The sequence below is a fragment of the Corvus cornix genome, chromosome 28 (genome assembly GCF_000738735.6).
Source record: "Corvus cornix cornix isolate S_Up_H32 chromosome 28, ASM73873v5, whole genome shotgun sequence".
Classification (NCBI taxonomy): Eukaryota; Metazoa; Chordata; class Aves; order Passeriformes; family Corvidae; genus Corvus; species Corvus cornix.
This window is the reverse complement of record NC_046356.1, coordinates 4,634,584-4,654,306: the sequence shown is the minus strand read 5'-3', so window position 1 is coordinate 4,654,306 and position 19,723 is coordinate 4,634,584. Positions and strand designations below refer to the sequence as shown.

Below are 19,723 nucleotides of genomic sequence, written 5' to 3'. Positions count from 1 at the left end.
TCTTGCCTTTGTAGATGCGCTGGAGGATTAACGTTAACCTACCACAGCACTTCCTGCCGCCCGAGAGGGTTCTCGGATGTTACAGACCTGGCAGGGAGGAATTCCTTCCCGATCCCATCCAGCCCTGCCCTCTGGCAGTGGAAGCCATTCCCTGTGTCCTTGTCCCTCCATCCCCTGTCCCCAGTCCCTCTGCAGCTCTCCTGGAGCCCCTCTAGGCCCTGCAAGGGGCTCTCAGGTCTCCCCAGAGCCTTCTCCAGGTGAACACCCTCAGCTCTCCCAGCCTGGCTCCAGAGCAGAGGGGCTCCAGCCCTGCAGCAGCTCCGGGGCCTCCTCTGGACTGGCTCCAGCAGCTCCACGTCCTTCTGACATTGGAATTCCCAGGGCTGGAGGCAGCTCTGCAGGTGGGGCTCACCAGAGACCCCCATTAGGGTCCCATCTCATGCCCCTTTAAGAACCACACACATCTCCATGCATGTCATTCCCACAGGTCCTTCTCCCTGCACAATTCCCATCATAGCAGGTGAACATGGTTACTGTAACACACCGACTGTTCACAGAAAAGGCTCTGGCCAGTTCTGAGGAAGAAAATGTCCCTGGAACCATCAGGGGCCGAAAAGAAGCAGCCCCCACTTTCTAGAGAAACTTTGACTCATGCAGTGAATCCCCAGGCTGCAAACACTGAACGTCATCCTACACACTCTGCAGCTGGACCCCAAAATCACTTAAAATAAGGTTCAATTCTAGATCATTCTAGTAGTGGAACATTGATTTCATTAGAGGTTAAATTACTTATGCCTAAAGTTCCCTCTTCTAAAACAAGAACACTACTCAGAACTCAGTGTCAGTGAGATAAAGACCTGGGAGCATCAGGTGTCCACAGACTGACAGAAAAAAGAGCGTTGGTGGTAACTGCAGTGATAAGTTTTATTTTCCTCCCTTTGGGACTGTTTCAGGCACTTCTTTTCTTTGGAGTTCCAGCTCTGATTGAAAACACTGTTCTCCCATCTGGGAAGTGCCCCATGCTGGGAGGGAACAATGTGGATTCTGCCAGCAGGGAGACCCAGCTCAGCCTGGGGAAACTCAGAGCATTGTTGAATTCCCTGCAGAGATGCTGTTGGCAAGACAAAGTTCTAACAGTCTCCCAGCCCACGGGAACATTGGTCAAAGTGGAGTTTTGGCACAATGTCTTATGAGAAATGAAAGCCCAGGCAGGTACATAAGAACTGATTAAAAGCTGATTAAAACAAATCTTGGATGATGAAGAAGAATTACAATAATAGTAATGGTAATGATGACAATAATAGTAATGAAAAGGAGAGAAAGAGGAGTAAAAACCCAAGAGAAACCAGAGCTGCCCCACACAGTTGTTCACCACCCCCTGACCCAGCTCGTCCCACAGCAGCGAGAGACAGGTCCCAACCCCCCCAGTTTCTGTACTGGGCAGGATGTTCCGTGGAATGGAATATCCCTCTGGCCAGTCCAGGTCAGTTCTCCTGGCCATGCTCCCACCCAACTCCTTGTGCTCCTGCTCGCTGGCAGAGCCTGGGAAACTGGTAAGTCCTTGATTTGGAGAAAGCACAACTCAGCCACAGCTACAACATCAGTTGTTATCAACATTATTCCCATGCTAAATCCAAAACACAGCACTGGGCCAGCTACTGGGAAGAAAATTAACTCTATCCCAGCCAAAACCGGGACACAGGCACTGACATTTATGCTTTTATGTGCATAAATACATATTCCTTGCATAGCTGTTCCCAAGGACGGGTGATGATTCAGTCCTGTCACACGCAGCACAGCGAGAAACCTGCCCCCAGGTGAGGCAGTGTAGGGGTGTTCCAGCTCCCACGTGCTCTGGGATGATCCAGAGTCATGCTGCACCTGGGAAGTCACCAGATTCCATGTTCCCCCCGCTCCATGCAAAGCTCTGTGTGATGGAAGCTGAACAAGCAGCAGTTTACCGGGTAAAGCTGGCCAAACCCCAGGGCTGGGGGGTGCAAAGGAGCCCTGTGGTTCTGGGGAGGCAGGACTTGGGGTCTCAGCCACAGCCTGGGATGGAGGGGACACATTTAGCAGGCCCAGGTGACATCCCCTCTCCCATCTACCAAAACCTACCAGCATTACATTACCCCACCTCACCTCTACCTCAGGCAAGAGAGCAGCAGCAGAGGAAGGAGCAGCCAGGCATGTAGAAAACCATCCTGCAGCCTGAAAAAGCAGCAGAAAGGTGAACTGGAATATTGGGAGAGCAGCCAGGAACCATCAGGCTGTTCCCTGCTGTGAGGGCAAAGTGGCTGGAATGGGAGCAGGAACCTGCCAGCACCTGTCCCTCTGGGAGGTGGCGTGAGCTGCTGGAAGGGGAGCAGGAGCAGGGAACCTGCTGGAGAGTCCTGCTGGGCTGATGCAGTGGGAGGGCAGCAGAGACCTGCAGCATGTCCTGACCCAGGAGAGCGCTCTGAAGACCTGGAGGCACCAGGAAGGTTGGTGGGCTTTGCACAGCAGTGAATGAGGATGACCCAAACCCGTCCCCTCCGTGGGCTCCTGGCAGCTCAGCCCTGCAGACTGCCCGGGCAGGCTGATGGAAGCCCAAGGGCTGTGCTCCGCTTACTGAGGAACAGAACCAAAGCACCTCATACCCCAGCCCTGAATCATCATTCTCATCACTTCTCGTGCCTGTGGCTGCCCCAGGGAAGGTGACCATGGGGAAGGTGACAATGGCATGGTGGCAGGTTACTCATGGAGTCAATGCCCTGGGAGAGCAGCGACATGATTTCCGCTGCAGCAGATAAACATTTGCAGTGGGCAACTCCAGTGTCACATGCGGCCTCTGGGCCCCAAAGGGACAATGCTGAGCTGTGACACACCACAGAGCAGGGAAAGGAATGGCCCCCAACACCGGGGCCTGACTCTCCAAATCCTCCACACCTGCAGGTTTTGCACTCGACAGAAACCAGGACGGGACAAGTGAGGTGCTCGAGGCTGGAGAGGCCTCGTCCCCAGGCAGAGCCAGGCAGCAGCTGGAGGACAGCAGTGAAGCAGCAGCAGGGCTGCAGGGACAGGGGCTCCTGGCTCCCACAGGTGCAGTATGTGGGGTTCACACCTGAGGGATCCTGCCCCGGGTCTGGATGCTGCAGCTTTGCAGGGCTGCAGTTCCTGCCCGAGCACAGGGCTCCCGTGCTCCAACCAGCACAGCTCCTCTCCCTTCCACAAACGTGTTTCTCCACTTCCTCCTACGCCCTTCCCACGCCCACCAAACTCTTAGTTATGATTTTATCTCGGATTTAAATCTGTGTCTTTCATACAGCACTAAGGGTCACAGAAATGATTGTGCAAACCTTTGCTCTGACACTGGAATCCCCCAAATCCGGTGTCCCGAGCCTGCAGGCAGTTCTGCCACCCAGCAGGAGCAATGAGCACTGGTATTTTACCCTAATATCAAAGCCACATATTAGATATTAAACACTGCCTGGTTAATTATAATTACTGGTTATCACCTGCCACTTCTGCTCACATTCCCCTGTCCTCCACCACAGCCACATGAAGGTGTATCATGCAGGCAGTGCTGTTTCACCCACTTAGGGCATGAAATACAACCTGTCCCATGAGACTTTCACCATCCCACCACAACTGACCCACTGGGGCACTTCACACCCATGAACCACCTGGCAGCTGGATCACTGACATGCTACGTGAGGATGTAGCACTGGCCATGTCAGGCCAACACTCCAAAATCACAGGACCCATTTCTTAATTCCCTGTTCCTGTAAAAAACCCTACATTTCATCAAGTCTTCACAGGACAGACAAGAACAACTTTTATTTCCCTTACAAACATCACAGTTGTTAAAAGCCACTGGCTTCAGTTTTAGTACAAGATATCAAACACTTCAGAACTGCATCAAAAACTTCCAAACTGGGCAGGTTTAGATACGAGATTAGGAGGGAATCCTTCCCTGGGAGGGTGGGCAGGCCCTGGCACAGGGTGCCCAGAGCAGCTGGGGCTGCCCCTGGATCCCTGGCAGTGCCCAAGGCCAGGCTGGACATTGGGGCTTGGAGCAGCCTGGGACAGTGGGAGGTGTCCCTGCCCATGGCAGGGGTGGCACTGGGTGGGATTTAAGGTCCTTCCCACCCAGACCATTCTGGGGTCCTTTGATTCTATGACAGGTTCCCAGGTGATGACAGAAAAATGAAGTTTATGTCACACTGAAAAATGCACAAGGACTGTTTCCAGCAGTGCAGGGGATCAAACAAGAGGCAAAAGCCACAATCTGTAGCTGGAGAGGCTCAGAGTGGACATTGGGACATTAATGCAATACCCAGATCCAGTGGATCCAACAGCCAGAAAGGCTGTGTGAGATCTCCATCCCTGGGAGGTTTCAAGTCTCAGCCAGATCCCAGCTCTCCAGGAGTACCTGAGCTCCAGAGGCCTTTCCAGCCAACACTCCCAGCTAAGTCAGCCTCAGGATGGGGATTCCTTCCAACCCCAAAGATAAGGAGTGACAATTGTCCACATTTTTGTCAGCTTAACAACGCATTTTTCAAAAACCATTGGCACCCCCCTGCCTGAATGGCAGTACAGAAACAGAGCCAAGGTCTCCTGCATCTAGTACCCCAAAACAAGGTGACTCAATCACTTTAATAGCATTAGAAGACTCCAGATAATTTTTACCTGTGCCTCAGTTTCCTCCCCCGCTGATCTTGAAAACAGACAACAGGAAGCTTAATTGATGTTTTCAAACCAGTTTTTGAGAGCTGAAGATGAAAAGGCACAAATGGAAAAGAAAAGCATTAACTAGAGTTTTCAGTATTTGTTATAGCTGTTAAAAAGCCCTGAGCTCCCTGGAGTCCTGCATTGCTGGGGCCTCTGCAAGGATAAAAATATAAATCAACTCCTACCCTGAAATCCCAGCAAACAGGAGAAGCAGAAGGTTTCACCATCAGGTGTTTGCTGAGGGCAGGCACGGGCTGAGGTGGGAGCAGGTCTGACTCCTCGGGGAGGCACAGCAGTCCTGGTGTGGGGAGGGGGAGCTTTGCCAAAAAAACATCAGGATGATGATGATGTTTCACACCACAAACTCCACGTCCTGCTTCCCTGGGACTTCCTAATAACATCTGTGACGCCCTGCAAGGAGCAGCGCAAGGGCAGCCTCTGTCCCCCCAGCTGGGGGACAAACAGGGGCTCAGCTCCTGTCCCAGCACCTCTTCCCAAGCAGCTCCAGTGCTTGACTTCCACGAGCAGCTCTTTGCCCCCGTGTTTGCAGGAACAGCTCCCGGGATGCACAGGGGGGATTGCTGGGGTGTCTGCAGGGCCAGGGGTTGGACCGACGATCCCTGCGGGCCCCTCCCAACTCAGGGGATTCCATGACCCCAAGGCCAAAGCACCGGGGAATGGACACCCTCTGGAGATCCCCAGGGACACCCCGCCAGGTCCTTCCCTCCTGGGGGGGACAAACAGCAGCTCCCAACACCCACCAGGGCCCCGGGGGGACCCTCACCTGCGGCCCCACCCCGCTGCCCTCCGCCCCTCCCGCTCCCGGTTGGCCAGGCCGGCCCCGCAGCGCCCGGGTTCCACCAATCCCGCAGCTGCCAATCGGCCCCGGGGTATTTAACCGGGACAACGCCCCGCGCTCCCCCGTCTCGCCGGTGCCGGGCGCGGAGCAGGCAGGTAAGGCTGGGCTGCTGGGGAGGGCAAGGTGAGGGAGCTGGGGGGCCTGTGACTTGTCTGGGGGCTTGGGGTGACTCCCCAGGGTTCCCCCCTGCTCTCCTGGGGGCTCCTTGCAGCCCTCGCCAGGGCAGAGGTTGGGATGGACCCGGCTCCATCCCACAGCCCTTGGCTCAGAGGTCCCCGCTGTGGGAGCTGTGTGCCACGGGGCGAGCAGGAGCTGGGTGCTGTGTCCTTGCTTTCTCTGTGCTTGGGCGGGGGGGTCTTTGCTTTCTGAGGCCAAAGGTGACATTTTCTGGTGTCGTGGTGTGTCTGCCTTGGGTAACAGCTGAGAGGCTTGGAATGAGGTGATCTTTAGGGTCCTTTCCAACCCAAACCATTGTGGGATTCAAATCCTTCCCTAAAGGCTCTTTCCTAGCTTTGAGGTGAGTCCTTGGTAATTCCATGGATCTCTGATCTGTGATTGAACAGTCTGGGGTTTAAAAGCTCTTTTTTGCTTCTTGTCTGCTGAGGATCCCGACTGGGGGGGGTCCACAGGAGGTGAGTCCCACCAGTCACCTTCACATGCACAGCCCAGTGCTGTGTGTGGATGGTGGGGACACCCCGGGTGCGCCAGGGACAGGTGATGCAGGTGACATCCTGGGCACAGGTGATGCAGGTGACCAGCCGGGCATTCCCTTCCTGTGACAGCGCTGCCAGCCCTGCCTGGGGCTGTTTCTCATGATCCTTTGGTGGAGACACGAGAACTGAGTGACAAGGGACCTCTAGCTCAGGAGCACCCTGTCCCTGCAGGGCCCTGCCAGCTCCTGGAGGGAGCTTTGGCCAACTGGATTAGCATTTCTCAAGACTAACAAGGCTTTAAATGTGGTCATGACTACCTGGAGCTGAGCATGGCTGGGAAGGATTTCAATTTCTGAAGCTGGTTCTGCTGAAAATTCCAGATGGAAATGTGTTGAGCTGCTTGCTCTGCAAGTTACAGCTTCTAGCTGAAACCAAGAGCTCTGTCCTCGTAGAAAGATTGGTAAATGGGATGTACTGAGAAGCTGTTCTAGTTAAACCTTCCTCTCCTCTTTGCTAAGATACCTCTGTTCCAAGCAGTTACTGACCATGGGGCGGCCACTGGTTGTGGTGTTTAATTTCTGCTGGAAGTGCGTGGGGAAAGCCCTGCATCCATCCACAAAGCGTGGCTTTGATCCTTGAGGTTTTCTAGTGCTGCTGGTTTATCCAGAAAGGTGAGACAAGCACCTCTGCCAGCCCTCCTGAAACTACTGTCCTAAGGTCAAAGCTGGGAATCATTTGATCTTCCTCCTAAAACTAATTCTGTCCTCAGAGCATTTGCAGCCCATTCCCCACAGACATCCTGTGACAAAGTTCTGCATTTTTGGGAACCGGGTATCAGTGGCAAATCTCGACAAGAATGTAAATAGGTGCTTTAACTACAATTGAATTCCTCTGCCCTGATTAGCCCTCTCTGCTCACATCTAAAGCACTAAATTTAGCTTTGTTCTCCTCAACGGTCATTAAGGAATTGCCAGTTAAGCTACTGAACCAGCCATACTGGCTGTGGCTCAGTCTGTCTCCCAAGGTAAAAGCCCTTTGGAAGGGGGAGAAGCTTCCTGAACACAAAGAACCTACAGGACCACACACCAGCACCCTGTTCTCATGGAGCTGAGCTGCTTTCCACAGGGAAACCTTCCAACCAAGGGGAGTTAAAGAACCAGCTTGTGTGAACTGGTCACTGCCAGTGACAGAAATCAGGGAGGAGCAGGGAAGTTCCTTGCTCTTCTGCCAGGCCAGTGTGGGATGGGGCAGGGAAAAGGGAGCAGCTGGGTGGGTTTGGTGCCACGGTCCTGCTGTTTGGTGCCAGCCCTTGTTCTTCCACTGACTCCAACTGGGCAATGATCAGGAGTTCAGCTCCTGATCCCAGAAAATCTCCTGACCCTGATGCTAGAAAAGAGCACTGAAGTTTCATCATTCTGAAACCACCTGTTTCAAGAGCTTTCTCAGCAGTGACCTAATATTTGGATGTAGCAATGGTGTGAAATCATCTGATTATCACTTTCATACAATGCAAACCACAACCAAAACAAAGTGGTGCTGTTTCTGTTCCTCTGCCCACTGGAACTTCCACTCCCAACAATCCTGGCTTGGCTGTGGCTTCTCCAAAGCATTCGGAACTACCTGCCCCAGAGTTGCCAAGCACTGGGCTTTCCTGCAATCTCTGAAGTAAAACAAAGGCTGCTCAGCACTTTTGCAGGGAAAGAGAAAATAAAACCATGCTGTGGAGATTTGCCCACACTGCAAATCCTGGCGTTGCAACATGTGGATTTCTCCCACACAGTGGAGAACAAACCTTGTTCCAACATGACTGTGCTGAAGGGTTGTCCCTGGCACAGCTGCATCCATTATTAGCACGGGATCCCTGTCCTTCAGAGGCTGATTCTAACCTTACACCAGTTTTTACATCAGCCAAGGAGTTACTCCTGAATTATGCTAACAAGAATCCTCCCCTCTTCCTTTTGCTCCAGTGTCTCTGTGCTGGCCCTGACACCAAGGCCACCATAGTGTCAAACTCCACAGCTTGAGCTTTTTCCACCTGTCCAGAAGTAAAATAACTGAGCAGAGGGGTTGTTTGTGATGGTGTTGAAAGAGCTGTGCTTTGCCCCGAAGTCAGCCCTGCTTGGCTCCAAAGCAATAACAAACCTGCCCTAAGGCAGAGCAAGAGGGACAGGCACTGACAGCAAACCCTGTGGACTTTGGGACTTGGATTTTATATTCAGCCTTGCTTTGTTTGGAGCAGGTTTTTACAACTTCTTCCAGCCTGGTGAGGATCCATTGGTGTTTTTGCTGTGCAGATAAACTGGGGAGGGCTCCCAGAGGAGCGCTGGCTCCCAGCTTCTCACTGGAGAGGCTGGAGGAGGTGACAGCTTGTGTGACAGCTTTTGCTATAGGCACATAGCACTCAGCATCCCTGCCCTGCTCAAATCTCACTGAATTCTCACTAATTCAGTGGTTAATGCAGCAATATTTGGTGTTTTACCAAGTTACCTCTTGGTAACCAGTCCAGGGCTCACAAATGCTGGTTTCACAACTTTTCCCCATCTCTCTGTCCCTGTTTCTCAGCAAAATAAAAACTTTGCACGAGGCAAAGAACACAAGAAACAAGACAATGGGCTCTGCCACAACTCAGATGGCAAGGTTTTTTTGGGGAGAGTCTGCCAGTGAGCCTGGAGCAGTGTGTGGCTTAGAAATCCACTTTGGGAGGAATTTTGGTTTGAGGGTTTTCCATTGGAAAATGTCATGGCAAATCTAAGAATAGCAACTAACTGGCACAGGAGAGAAAAGCAGACTCTGTCCTGAAGAACAAATGTGCTGAAATCTCTGCTGTGCCTGACTAAGGCTCAGAGTAATCCTGGATTTATCACCAATACTGGAGTGTCCAGATGCTGCCCGAGATCTACGCTGGGGGAGCCAACACACATTCAAAATATTGCAACATTTTATGCTTCTTCAATCCCATTATGTCATGAGAATGTCTCTGAGCCTTGGTTTCACAGGAAGTGAGATTTCCTGCCTTGCTGGTCAGTAGGACGAGAAGGCAAGTCTCCAGGTAGCCATAGAGTGCTGCAGCTGGGAAACCTGGCTCATCCTCCAGGGAAAACTCCACAGGACTTTCATGTCCTTCCCAAACTGGTTATATTGTTATATTTTCTCTCCCTTGTCCAGCTGAGGAGGGGAGCGATGGAGTGGTTTTGGTGGGTACCTGGTGTCCAGCCAAAGTCATCCCACCCCACAGAGAAAACACAAGACAGATAAAATAGTTCCCACCTATTTCTAGCCTGAACCCTCCCTGGAGCAGCTGAATGATGGATCCCAGCTTTGCTGCCCTCTGCTTTTACCCTTTTTTGGCAGGATTTTATTTCTTTGGAGGAAATGAAGCTGTGCTCATGCTGTGATACTCTTGTTTTTCTTCCAGCTGCAGCTGAATTCAGCATGGCCTCAGGAAAGACCCCAACCCCAGACTTGCTGAAGGCTGAGGAGCAGCAGACAGTGGTAGGTGCCAGGGCAACACAGAGCAGTTAAATCATCTGCTGATGTGTGCTGATAAACCTCTGCCAGCACCCCAAAACCAGGCTGGGGGACAGAAAGATTAGCCCAATGAAGCTGTGGCCAAATCAAAACCCCCTCAGTACAGAAGGTAATTGTTTTGCTCAAGAGACCATGTTAGGGCTGGTCAAGCGATGCCAGTAGTTCTGAAACATGAGCTGTTACAGGTCCTACTTCCACATCTGGTTTGGTGCTGAAACCAGTGTGACTCAGAATTCAGGAGCCCAGAGGTCAAATTTTTTAATCCTGGCTTGTTCATTTGGTGGTGGCCTTTGGATGAGTCTCCTCAACTCTGAGTTTAAGAAGGCTGAGGAGATGGATTTGGTGGGACATTTCTGGAAAGACACACAGCTGTGTTCACCCACCAGCTCAGGCTGGGCTCTAATGTCTCTGTTTCTCCTGGGTTTAGAGTGCTGTCAATCGAGTCACCAGCCTGCCCTTGCTCAATTCTGCCTTCAACCTGGTCTCCTCTGCCTACAACCACACCAAGGAGTCCCACCCCTGCCTCAGCGGTGTCTGCAGTGTGGCTGAGACCGTGGCTGCTGTGGCCGTGGGCAGCGTGGTCGGAGGGGCACAGCCCATCCTGAGCCAGCTCGAGCCACAGAGTAAGTGCAGGGCTGGAGGGACCCCTGGGACAGAGGGACAGGCGGGGAGGGAGGTTCCTGTGCCTGTAGGGTGATCCCACCTCCCACAGCACCTTCTGCTCTAGCCCTGAGCCTCCCACTTGGCAGCTCCCAACACTGAACTTCTGGGGAATTAAACTGTTTCCAGGAGAAACAGAGTTTGATTTCTTTAGGTTACTAAGTAGTAACTCCCTGCTTGCTCTCTCTCACTCCGAATTCTGACAATCCCAACTGGTAGTAGCAGTGTCAGTCTGGGATAGAGCTCAGCCTGGTTATCCCAACACTTTTCAACCCTTTAAACCCATTGCCCTACCCACCAAGGGCAGGTGCTACACTGCCGTTGGATTAAAGTCTACAGTTAGAAAGCTGGGAAGGCAAAATGGAGACTATTTGAACCTGCCAAATTTTAGGGTTTGTTCACTTTTAACAAGACACCCACACACATCCCACCGCAGAATGGTGATTTAATTTCTGGGGGCTTGTTTTCATGAGTGTGTCCTGAACTGGCCATTGTAGGGTCAAAAACCCATCCCCACATGGAAGAATAAACTGGTACCTGTTGTCTCTTCCAGTTGCCCTTGTGAATGAATATGCCTGTAAAGGTCTGGATCAGCTGGAGGAGAACTTGCCCTTCCTGCAGCAGCCAGCAGATAAGGTAAGGAAAGGCTTTTCCTGGGGAAGCCATGGCTTGATGGAACTGTTATGGGTACAGAAGAATATGGGGAAATAAATAAAGCTTAGCAGCAGGGAAAGCTGGAGAGGTGCCCTCAGCATGTGGGAGTGAACACATCCATGTCAACATAGGTGTGCTCACTTCCCCAGCCCTCCCACAGACTGCAAGCACAACTAACCCAAGTGGAAAAGCTTTCTCAGGGAGGGAAAACATATTTTTGGGAAAAAAAAAAAAATCTTTCTCTGCCTCTCCCTGGTGCAGGTAATCTCAGACACCAAACAGCTGGTGTCCACCAAGGTCACATCTGCCATGGACGCCGCCTGCGAGGCCAGGGAAGCAATGGCTGATAAAGTCACTGAAGCTGTGGACCTCACTAAAAATGTTGTTGGGGACAGTGTCAAGCTGACCAGGTCTGTGGTCACCTCCACTGTCAGCAGTGCTGTGGAGGCTGCCCAGGGTGCCAAGGAGCTGGTGACCAACAAGGTGACAGAGGCCGTGGATGTCACCAAGCACATGGTGGAGGACAGTGTTGACAGGACCAAGTCTGCTGTTGCCTCTACGATTGTCAGCGCTGTGGAGGCTGCTCAAGGGGCCAAGGAGCTGGTGACCAACAAGGTGACAGAGGCTGTGGACCTCAGTAAGCACCTTGTGGAGGACAGCGTTGACAGGACCAAGTCTGCTGTGACTTCCACCATCACTGCAGCTGTAGGGGCTGCCCAGGGGGCCAAGGACCTGGTGGCCAACAAGGTGACAGATGCTGTGGACAAGGTCACCAAAGCTGTGGATGTCACCAAGCACATGGTGGAGGACAGTGTTGACCTGACCAAGTCTGCAGTTGCTTCCACAATTGTCAACGCTGTGGAGGCTGCCCAGGGGGCCAAGGAGCTGGTGACAGACAAGGTGACCAAGGCAGTGGACCTCAGTAAGCACATCGTAGAAGACAGTGTTGACCTGACCAAGTCTGCAGTTGCTTCTACAATTGTCAACGCTGTGGAGGCTGCCCAGGGGGCCAAGGAGCTGGTGGCCAACAAGGTGACCGAGGCCGTGGATGTCACCAAGCACATGGTGGAGGACAGTGTTGACCGGACCAAGTCTGCTGTTGCTTCCACCATCACTGCAGCTGTGGGGGCTGCCCAGGGGGCCAAGGACCTGGTGGCCAACAAGGTGACCGAAGCAGTGGACCTGACCAAAGGGGCTGTTCAAGACAGCGTTGAGAAGACCAAATCTGCGGTCACCTCTACGGTCAGTACAGCTCTGGATGCTGCCTACGGCACCATCACCAGCAAGATCAACACAGCCCTGGAGCAGGGCAGGGAGGCTCTCCAGGAGGGTGTGGAGATGACCAACTCAGTGGTGACCAACAGCATAAGCAAAGCCAAGGCAGTGAGCCAGGCAGTGGCTGGAGGTGTGGAATCTGTCCTGGGAATGTCAGAAGATCTGGTGGATCATTACCTCCCGATGACTGAGGAGGAACTAGGTAAGAAAATACTTACCTGGCGCTTGTAGATGCAAATTCGTTCCCGTGTGAGCAGAGAGCACCTGACCCAGCAAGATTCAGCTTCTACAGCAGACAGGTAGCTCTGAATTTGTCACCAAGTTGGCTGGCTGTCAACACCAAATTGCCACATGATATGGAACAGAGTTCAAGCATTTGCTGGTTGGTCCTTGCCCATCAGCCTCAAAGTAAAACACGTGGGTTCATGCTTCAACCTCTCCATCAAGTCTGCTTATGTGAAGATCAAGCAGGGACTAACCCGCATTTAACACCTGAGCAACTGCAAACCTCCTGCTTTCACAGCAAGCTTCAGCCTTCATGTTTTCCAATGGGTGATCCAACCTCTTCCACCCCTCCCAGCTGGCAGTGGAGCCCAGCTGCAGCTCTGTTCTTGTTTCCTCCAGGTAAACTGGCCACCACGGTGCAGGGGTTTGGCGTGGCCTCCGTGGAGGAGCAGAAGCGGCAGCGGAGTTACTTTGTGCGCCTGGGCTCCCTGTCGGGCAGGGTCCGGCACCGAGCCTACCAGCACTCCCTGGCCAAGCTGCAGGGCATCAGGCACCGCACCCAGGACACCCTCTCACGACTGCAGCTGGCAATAAAACTGGTACCAACATGCTTTGCCCTTCTTCCTCCTGTCTGTAGCCTTTCCTGCCCTGCTATCCAGCTGGAAGCTCTTCCTCCGTCCCACACTAGCTCCACGTCACCTTGGATCCTTCCCTGGAGGGGAAGCACTTGTGTGCTTGCAATACAACCTTTTCCTCTCATTTTTCCCATCAGATTGAATCTGTGAAACAGGATGTTGGCCAGAAGCTACTGGAGGGGCAGGAGAAGCTCCATCAGCTGTGGGTGGACTGGAGCCTGACCCAGCCCAAAGGAAACCAAGTCAGAACTGCCTGCCAGCCAGAGGTATCCGCAGAAGGTGCATCTGAGCAGGCCCCGAGTGGCTGGGCCCCCCGAGCCCGTAACTGAGCTGTGTTTCTCCCAGCAGGTGGAATCGCGCACTCTGGCGATGCTGCGGATCATCACCCAGCAGCTCCAGCCCGCCTACGAGAGCCTCCGACGCAGCGTCCACGGCCTCCCCAGCAACATCCAGGAAGCTGTGTGTCAGGCCACTCGACACATCCACAAGCTCCACAGCTCTTTTTCCAGGGCCGTGTCCTTTCGGGACCTCTCCAGAACTACCCTGGCCCAGAGCCAGGACCGTGTGGCAGAAGCCCGAAGGTCCCTCGATGTCCTCTTTGAGTATGTCACTCTCAACACCCCTCTGAACTGGATTGTGGGGCCCTTCAGGGCCATAGCTAAGGTGGCACAGGACAGCAAAAAGCACAAGAAGAAAGAGATGAGGACTGATAGAAAATTGCCCACGTTGGAAAAGGCTCCACCATCACAGGAGGTGACAAAGGCACCTCAAGCACCAAAGGGAACCAACAGGATCTCAGAAAAATGGTGTGAAGTGCTAGAGAAGCTGGAGGAGAAGGCAGAGAAGGACACACAGGTGGCCCTGGCTAAAAAGGAGATAAAAACCAGTGCACCAGAGGAAAATCTCTGATAAATCCCAGCTCTTTTGGCCAAGGCTCCTTGACTAGAACAGCACTGATCTTTTAATTGTGCACCCACTTGTGCCACAAGTACCTCTGCTCTCTGAATTTACAGTCAGATGTAGTTGTAAAGAGATCTGATAAGCAAGGTGGGGATATTCTGAATCTTGATTTACTGTTTTTAAATCACACTGCTGTGCTGAAAGGGGAGATGGGACCTGCACTTCAGCTTTTTAACTCAGCCCAGCTGTAGTTGTGAGTGGCTAATTCTTGCTGAAACAAGTTGTGGGAGAGAAGAAGTGATCTCAACTTACTTTTAATGCTGAATTTTTTAATTTGCCCAAGCTGTGGAATCTTGAGAAGATGCTGTGCTTGACCTTTGATACCATCTCCTGCCTTCTCCATGTTTAAAAATACAAGTTCCAGACACAACTTCCATTGTGCCTGTTGTGCTTCCAGGGCTCGGCCCTGCAGCACATCTGGCACAGCTCGGGGCAAGGAGCTGCTTCTCAAGAAAAGATTTCTCTTTGTGGATCAGCCAAACATTTTTTCCTTCATGGAGGAACACTCAACAGGGTGGAGTTTTCTTTAATCATCTTTCCTAGTTCTGTGAATGACTTCAGGGATTGTGTGTGCATACCTTCATGTGTGAAACACTTCACAGCCATTAAATCAGGCAGCTTTTCCCAGGAGTTACTCTGCCATGGGATTAGGAAATCCTGTTATTAAAATAGGGGGTATTTTAATCCAGGTGCTGGTTCTTTCCCAGAAAACACTACTTTGCAATAATTTCTAATGTCACTTATTTTGGTAACTTCTGTCCTGGTATTGTCCCTGTGCCAGGGCTGGTGAGCAGACATTGGAATAAAGTGTGACCTGCGTTTAAAGATGTGTGGGTTTGTGTGTATCTAAAGCTGCCGGGTTGTGTTCCCTCACCTGAGCTGTGATGAAGCCTTGCCTTTACCAAATCTTGTCCCTGGCCAGCTCGTCTGTTCCCTGCTCTTGCTGGAGGGGAAAACTAAAATATGTTTAGGAGGTGCCATGTTTTCCTAAGCAGAAAAATGCCTTAATTATTTTGTTCCCCTAACTTCTGCCTGTGCTCCTGCGGCTCAGATACATCTGTCCATGTTTCATTCTTGTTCCTCGCCCCTGGATCCTGGGCTTTCTAGCGCTTGTCTCAATTCCACCCCTTCCCCGCGGCACTGCCCGCAGGGAACAGCCGGTCCCTGCCTCGCCTGTCCCCAGCGCTCTGTGTCACCTCGGGGTGCTCATGCCGGGGCCAGGGGCAGGGCTGGCCCTGGCTGGAGCGGGTCGGAGGCGGCTCGCCCGGGCCAGGGCCGTCCTGCCGCGCTTCCCGAGCGCGGGCTGCGCTCTCCCGGTCCCGCCCCGCTCCGCCCCGGCCGTGCCCAGCGCCCCGCGCCGCTTCCGCCTGCCCCGGGCACAGGCACCGGCCGCAGGTAGGCCGACCCCTTCCCTTGCCGGGTCATCCCTTCTCGGCTGCTCCCCTCCCTCCCCGCGGGCCCCGGGCCCGTGGTCGCGGCGCTGGGCTCGCCCTGAGCGCTGCCCCCGCCCGGCCCCCGCTTCAACTTCCTCGGGCTCGGCCGTGTCACCCCCGCGCCCATCGGGGGACACGGGGCAGGGCTGGCAACTGGGGAGGGAGGGCAATTGGGCAACTGCAGGATTTTCATGAGAGAGGAAAACAGGAAGCTGCAGTTAGAAACTTTCCCCAGCTCAGAGTTATTTCGGGGCGTTTGCTGGGGCTGCCTTTAAATAGGGAAAGTTCCTGCAGCGGGCTCAGGCAGCGCCTGGAGCAGCGCCCCACCGGGAACCCCCTCCTCCCCTCCAGACACTCCTGTTGTTTAATTAAAATCCCATCAGAGGCCGGGGGTGAGTGCAGGGGGTCAGGGATCAGCTGTGGATGGGGATATAAAGTCTCCCAACGTCAGAAGGACGTGGAGCTGCTGGAGCCAGTCCAGAGGAGGCCCCAGAGCTGCTGCAGGGCTGGAGCCCCTCTGGAGCCAGGCTGGGAGAGCTGAGGGTGTTCACCTGGAGAGGAGAAGGCTCTGGGGAGACCTGAGAGCCCCTTGCAGGGCCTAAAGGGGCTCCAGGAGAGCTGGAGAGGGACTGGGGACAGGGGATGGAGGGACAGGACACAGGGAATGGCTTCCCAGTGCCAGAGGGCAGGGTTAGATGGGATATTGGGAAGGAATTCTTCCCTGTGAATCTTCCCTGATAACACAGGTTATCAGCTGGAAAGGGTTTCCTCTGTCCCTGTTTTATTCCTCAACTGCCATTGCAAGGAGCCTGCAAGACCTCTGGAACAAGCTGCCTGGAGGAGACACTTGGATTTACCTAAATACATCATTATTTCATCAATTATTTTAAACTAGTTATAATTAATGTGAAATTAACACAAAGAATGTGCTCTTTGCTTAATCACAGAGTTGGAATAATGCACAGAGCACTGGCACAGCTGCAAGCTCGGAACAGATGCAAAAATATTTGGGAGGTGTGAGAGAGAGCCTGGCAGCTCCAGGAGCATCCCCCAGCTCCCACATCACCCCTCTGAACACTGTCCTCTGTTCTCCTCACAGATTCCCAGCACAGAGAGGTCCCGGTTCCGAGATGAGTCCCTGAGCACCAAAGGGTTTGTGTGGTACGAGGAGCGCGACCGGGGCATCCCCAAGCCCCACAGGGAGACAACCCTTTGCCATAAGATGCTTTTCCCATCCCTGCTTCAGTCCATGGTCCGGGCCAGCAGCTGAGAGATGGCACAGAGTGCTGAGCTTCAGCCGAGCTTTGAGGACGTGTTCAACATTCTGTCCCAGGCCCCACCAGAGAAACTGCTGAGCCTCAAACTCAAACTGAAGCACTCGATCCCTGGGCCCTGCAGCAAGTTACTGCAAGCCATGGTCCTGCTCACTCTGGGGCAAGAAACCGATGCAAGAATTTGTCTGGATGCCTTGAGGGATAACCAGGCAGCCCAGTACATCCACCAGATCAAACTGGGCGCTGCAGGAGTGCGTGAAGACAGGGAGGATTTGCAGCCTCCCCAGCTGGATGCAGGTGCCGTGGCACTGCTGGCACAGGTGTACACAGTGTTGGCACAGGAAAAGCTGTGCAGTCCCGAGGCCAGGGACAAAGCCTGCCATGCCAGCAAGGACACTCAGCGGGGGACACGCAACAACATCCCAGCCGAGGAACAGGACAAACAGGGCTCTGCAGCCAGTGTGGGCTCAGGGGACAGCTTTTGGACGCTGAGATCCCATGAGGATGCGGGAGTTCCCTGCACAGCCAGTTCCAACTACGTGGTGAGGAGTTCTCCAGTGCAGATCGGAGGCAACTCAGACCTTTCAGGCCCCCAGACCTTGTGCTCTGAGGAGAGTTCCTCCCTGTCCAGCTGTTTGGAGATCAGTGCATCACCAACAGTTGCTTTTCACACCCAGCCCTCCATCCTCGAGCCTGTCCCCCGGCCCAGCCGTGCTGGACACCCCGACGGGGACGGACTGAGCCATGGCCCGCAGGAATCCAGCTGGGCCAGCACACCCAGCTCTCTCCCCAGGCAGGACACGGCTGCCCACGGGCCCTGGCCAGAGAAGGTTCTGCAGGTCAGTCCCTGTCACCCCACGCTCCCCGTTCCTGAGACGCCGCTGCCCTCGGAGCCTGCCCAAAGCAGAGACGTGTCCAGCACACTGACACAGCCTCACACACAAAGAGAAAAGCAGGATGAAAAGCAGGATGAAAAGCAATTATCTACTGGTATCCCTGACCCAAGGGGTGCAGTGGATACTGCTCCTGCCCACGTGTCCATAGAGGACTCCTACATTCCAGCAGGCATTCCTTGTAACTCTGCACCTGCTTCTATTTCAACCTGTTCCCTTCCTCCTCCTACTTACTCCTTCTCCTCAACTCTTCCTCCTCTTCAGGAATCTCACTCCAACGTACTATATCCCCCTCCCCTGCGCTCATCCCCCTCTCCAGCCTGGCCTCCTCCTGCTCTCCCACCCATGGATCCATCAGAGCCAGATGGTACCAAGTTCTTCACGTTTGTTGTCTTGCACGCCAGTGAAGATGAGATTGAGGCCCACCGCGTCAAGAACCTGCTGGAGAGCCTGGGGGTGTCCAATGGTGCCACACTCAGTGAGGATTTCTTCATTGCCGGCCGCAGCCACATGACTTGCTTCCAGGACGCCATGGAAAACTCTGCCTTCATGATCCTCCTGCTGACCAAGAACTTCCCGTGCAACCTGTGTCAGTTCCAGACAGACACTGCTCTGATGCAGTCCATCCTGGACCCCTCCAAGCAACACTCAGTCATCCCGTTTTTACCCAAGGTGAATGCCCTGGAGTGCAGCCGGATTCCCACGATGCTCAGTGTGCTTGTGACCCTGAAGGAGAGCTCTCCTCTCTTCTCCAGGAATGTGCACAAGACTTTTAACCCCAAGAAGATCAGGGAGAAGAAAGCCCTGTGGGACCAGATGCAGAGAAGGAAGCTCCAGGCGTGTTGGGAACGGTACCAAGCCCAGCAGAACTTGGCTGCCCTGAGCCTGGGCTCGCCTCCCTGGGTGCCTCCAGCAGCGCCACGGCCGTGGCCACCAGAGCCATCACCCCAACCCTGGTGTCCCCCTGCCCCGATGGACGCCCTGCCTGCTCAGAGCGGTCCTCCCCCTTCCCAAGCACAGCTCCCCCCAGGCCACTACAACATCGTGCCAGGCCAGGGAGGGATCCCATCCCTCATCATCCAACACGCCCGGATGGTTCAGATCGGGAACCACAACATGATGCAGGTGGAAACTGCCGCACCTGGGCCCCAGGACAGCCAGGAGCAAACCAGGCACAATGTCTGACCTGGGGCAGCCGAGGTTGGAGACACAATTAATTTCAAATCCTGGATTAGAGTGATTCTGCTGGGACTGGGACTATTATTCTATGCATCAAGAGTGCCATTTTCCTGAAGCACAAAAGAAAATTCTTCATTTTTTGTTGGGAAAAAAGACATGGAGATCTCTTGGAACTGTTTCTCCTTGTGCTTATGTTCAAGTAACTGAAAATTATTTTCCTGATTCTGTGGAGCTACTTGAAGATTTTATAAATAAATTTTAATTAATTAATTTGTGTTCCTCTGGTTCTTTCCTGTAGAATTTGAAAAGGCATAGTCAAGGATATATGGAAAATTATTCTGCATGTTGGGTAGAAGGGCTGGGAGATGCCACTGACCAAATGATTTGAGGGACAATCTGCAGGGGATGTTTTGGGAAGCTGCTTTTAAGGAAAAAGTGGGATGAAAAACCAAAAGCACTGAGCAGAGTAGTGCTCCAGGAATACGGAGTGGGAGGGGTAATTTTGCAGGAACTGTGCAAGGGATGTACCAGGCTGGTACCTACTGAGTTTTAACACCAGGAGGGCACCTGGAGCAAATTCCCCAGCCCCTCACTCCTCCTGCCACGCGCTCCAGGCACAGCCATTTTCCTGATCGTCAGCAGAGGTCACCCCAAAGCCACCGAGAGACTGAAATGCGGCTGTTCCCTCCCAGAGCAGAGCCCAGAGCCAGCTCAGCTGTGCCAGGAGCAGGGCAGAGTTCGCAGACTCCTGAGGAGCCACTCCCTGTTAAAGTGGATGCCGAGGG

General features: G+C 53.5%; 2 protein-coding genes and 1 long non-coding RNA gene across 4 annotated transcripts; 2 read left to right on the top strand and 1 right to left on the bottom strand.

The window, feature by feature from the left end:
* Positions 1–927: 927 nt before the first annotated feature.
* LOC120411410 lies at positions 928–5,457 on the bottom strand. Its single transcript, XR_005603713.1, has 3 exons — positions 4,896–5,457; positions 4,669–4,751; positions 928–2,208 (listed from the first exon to the last, which is right to left on the bottom strand). It is a non-coding gene; the product is annotated as an uncharacterized LOC120411410 (long non-coding RNA).
* A 163-nt stretch (positions 5,458–5,620) lies between these two features.
* LOC104697402 (perilipin-3-like) lies at positions 5,621–14,984 on the top strand. 2 transcript variants are annotated; one of them, XM_019293513.2, is made up of 8 exons: positions 5,621–5,664; positions 9,638–9,714; positions 10,178–10,373; positions 10,964–11,046; positions 11,326–12,541; positions 12,964–13,163; positions 13,337–13,465; positions 13,548–14,984. In XM_019293513.2, exons 2-8 carry the CDS (start codon positions 9,655–9,657, stop codon positions 14,106–14,108), a joined length of 2,445 nt encoding a protein of 814 aa, XP_019149058.2. In that variant the 5' UTR covers positions 5,621–5,664; positions 9,638–9,654; the 3' UTR covers positions 14,109–14,984. The 2 variants fall into 2 exon arrangements, with proteins under 2 accessions (XP_019149058.2, XP_019149057.2); XM_019293512.2 differs by having other exon boundaries at positions 13,545–14,984.
* Positions 14,985–15,461: 477 nt separating this feature from the next.
* TICAM1 (toll like receptor adaptor molecule 1) lies at positions 15,462–19,208 on the top strand. Its single transcript, XM_039566046.1, has 2 exons — positions 15,462–15,554; positions 16,692–19,208. Exon 2 carries the CDS (start codon positions 16,866–16,868, stop codon positions 18,942–18,944), a length of 2,079 nt encoding a protein of 692 aa, XP_039421980.1. The 5' UTR covers positions 15,462–15,554; positions 16,692–16,865; the 3' UTR covers positions 18,945–19,208.
* The last annotated feature ends 515 nt before the right edge of the window (positions 19,209–19,723 follow it).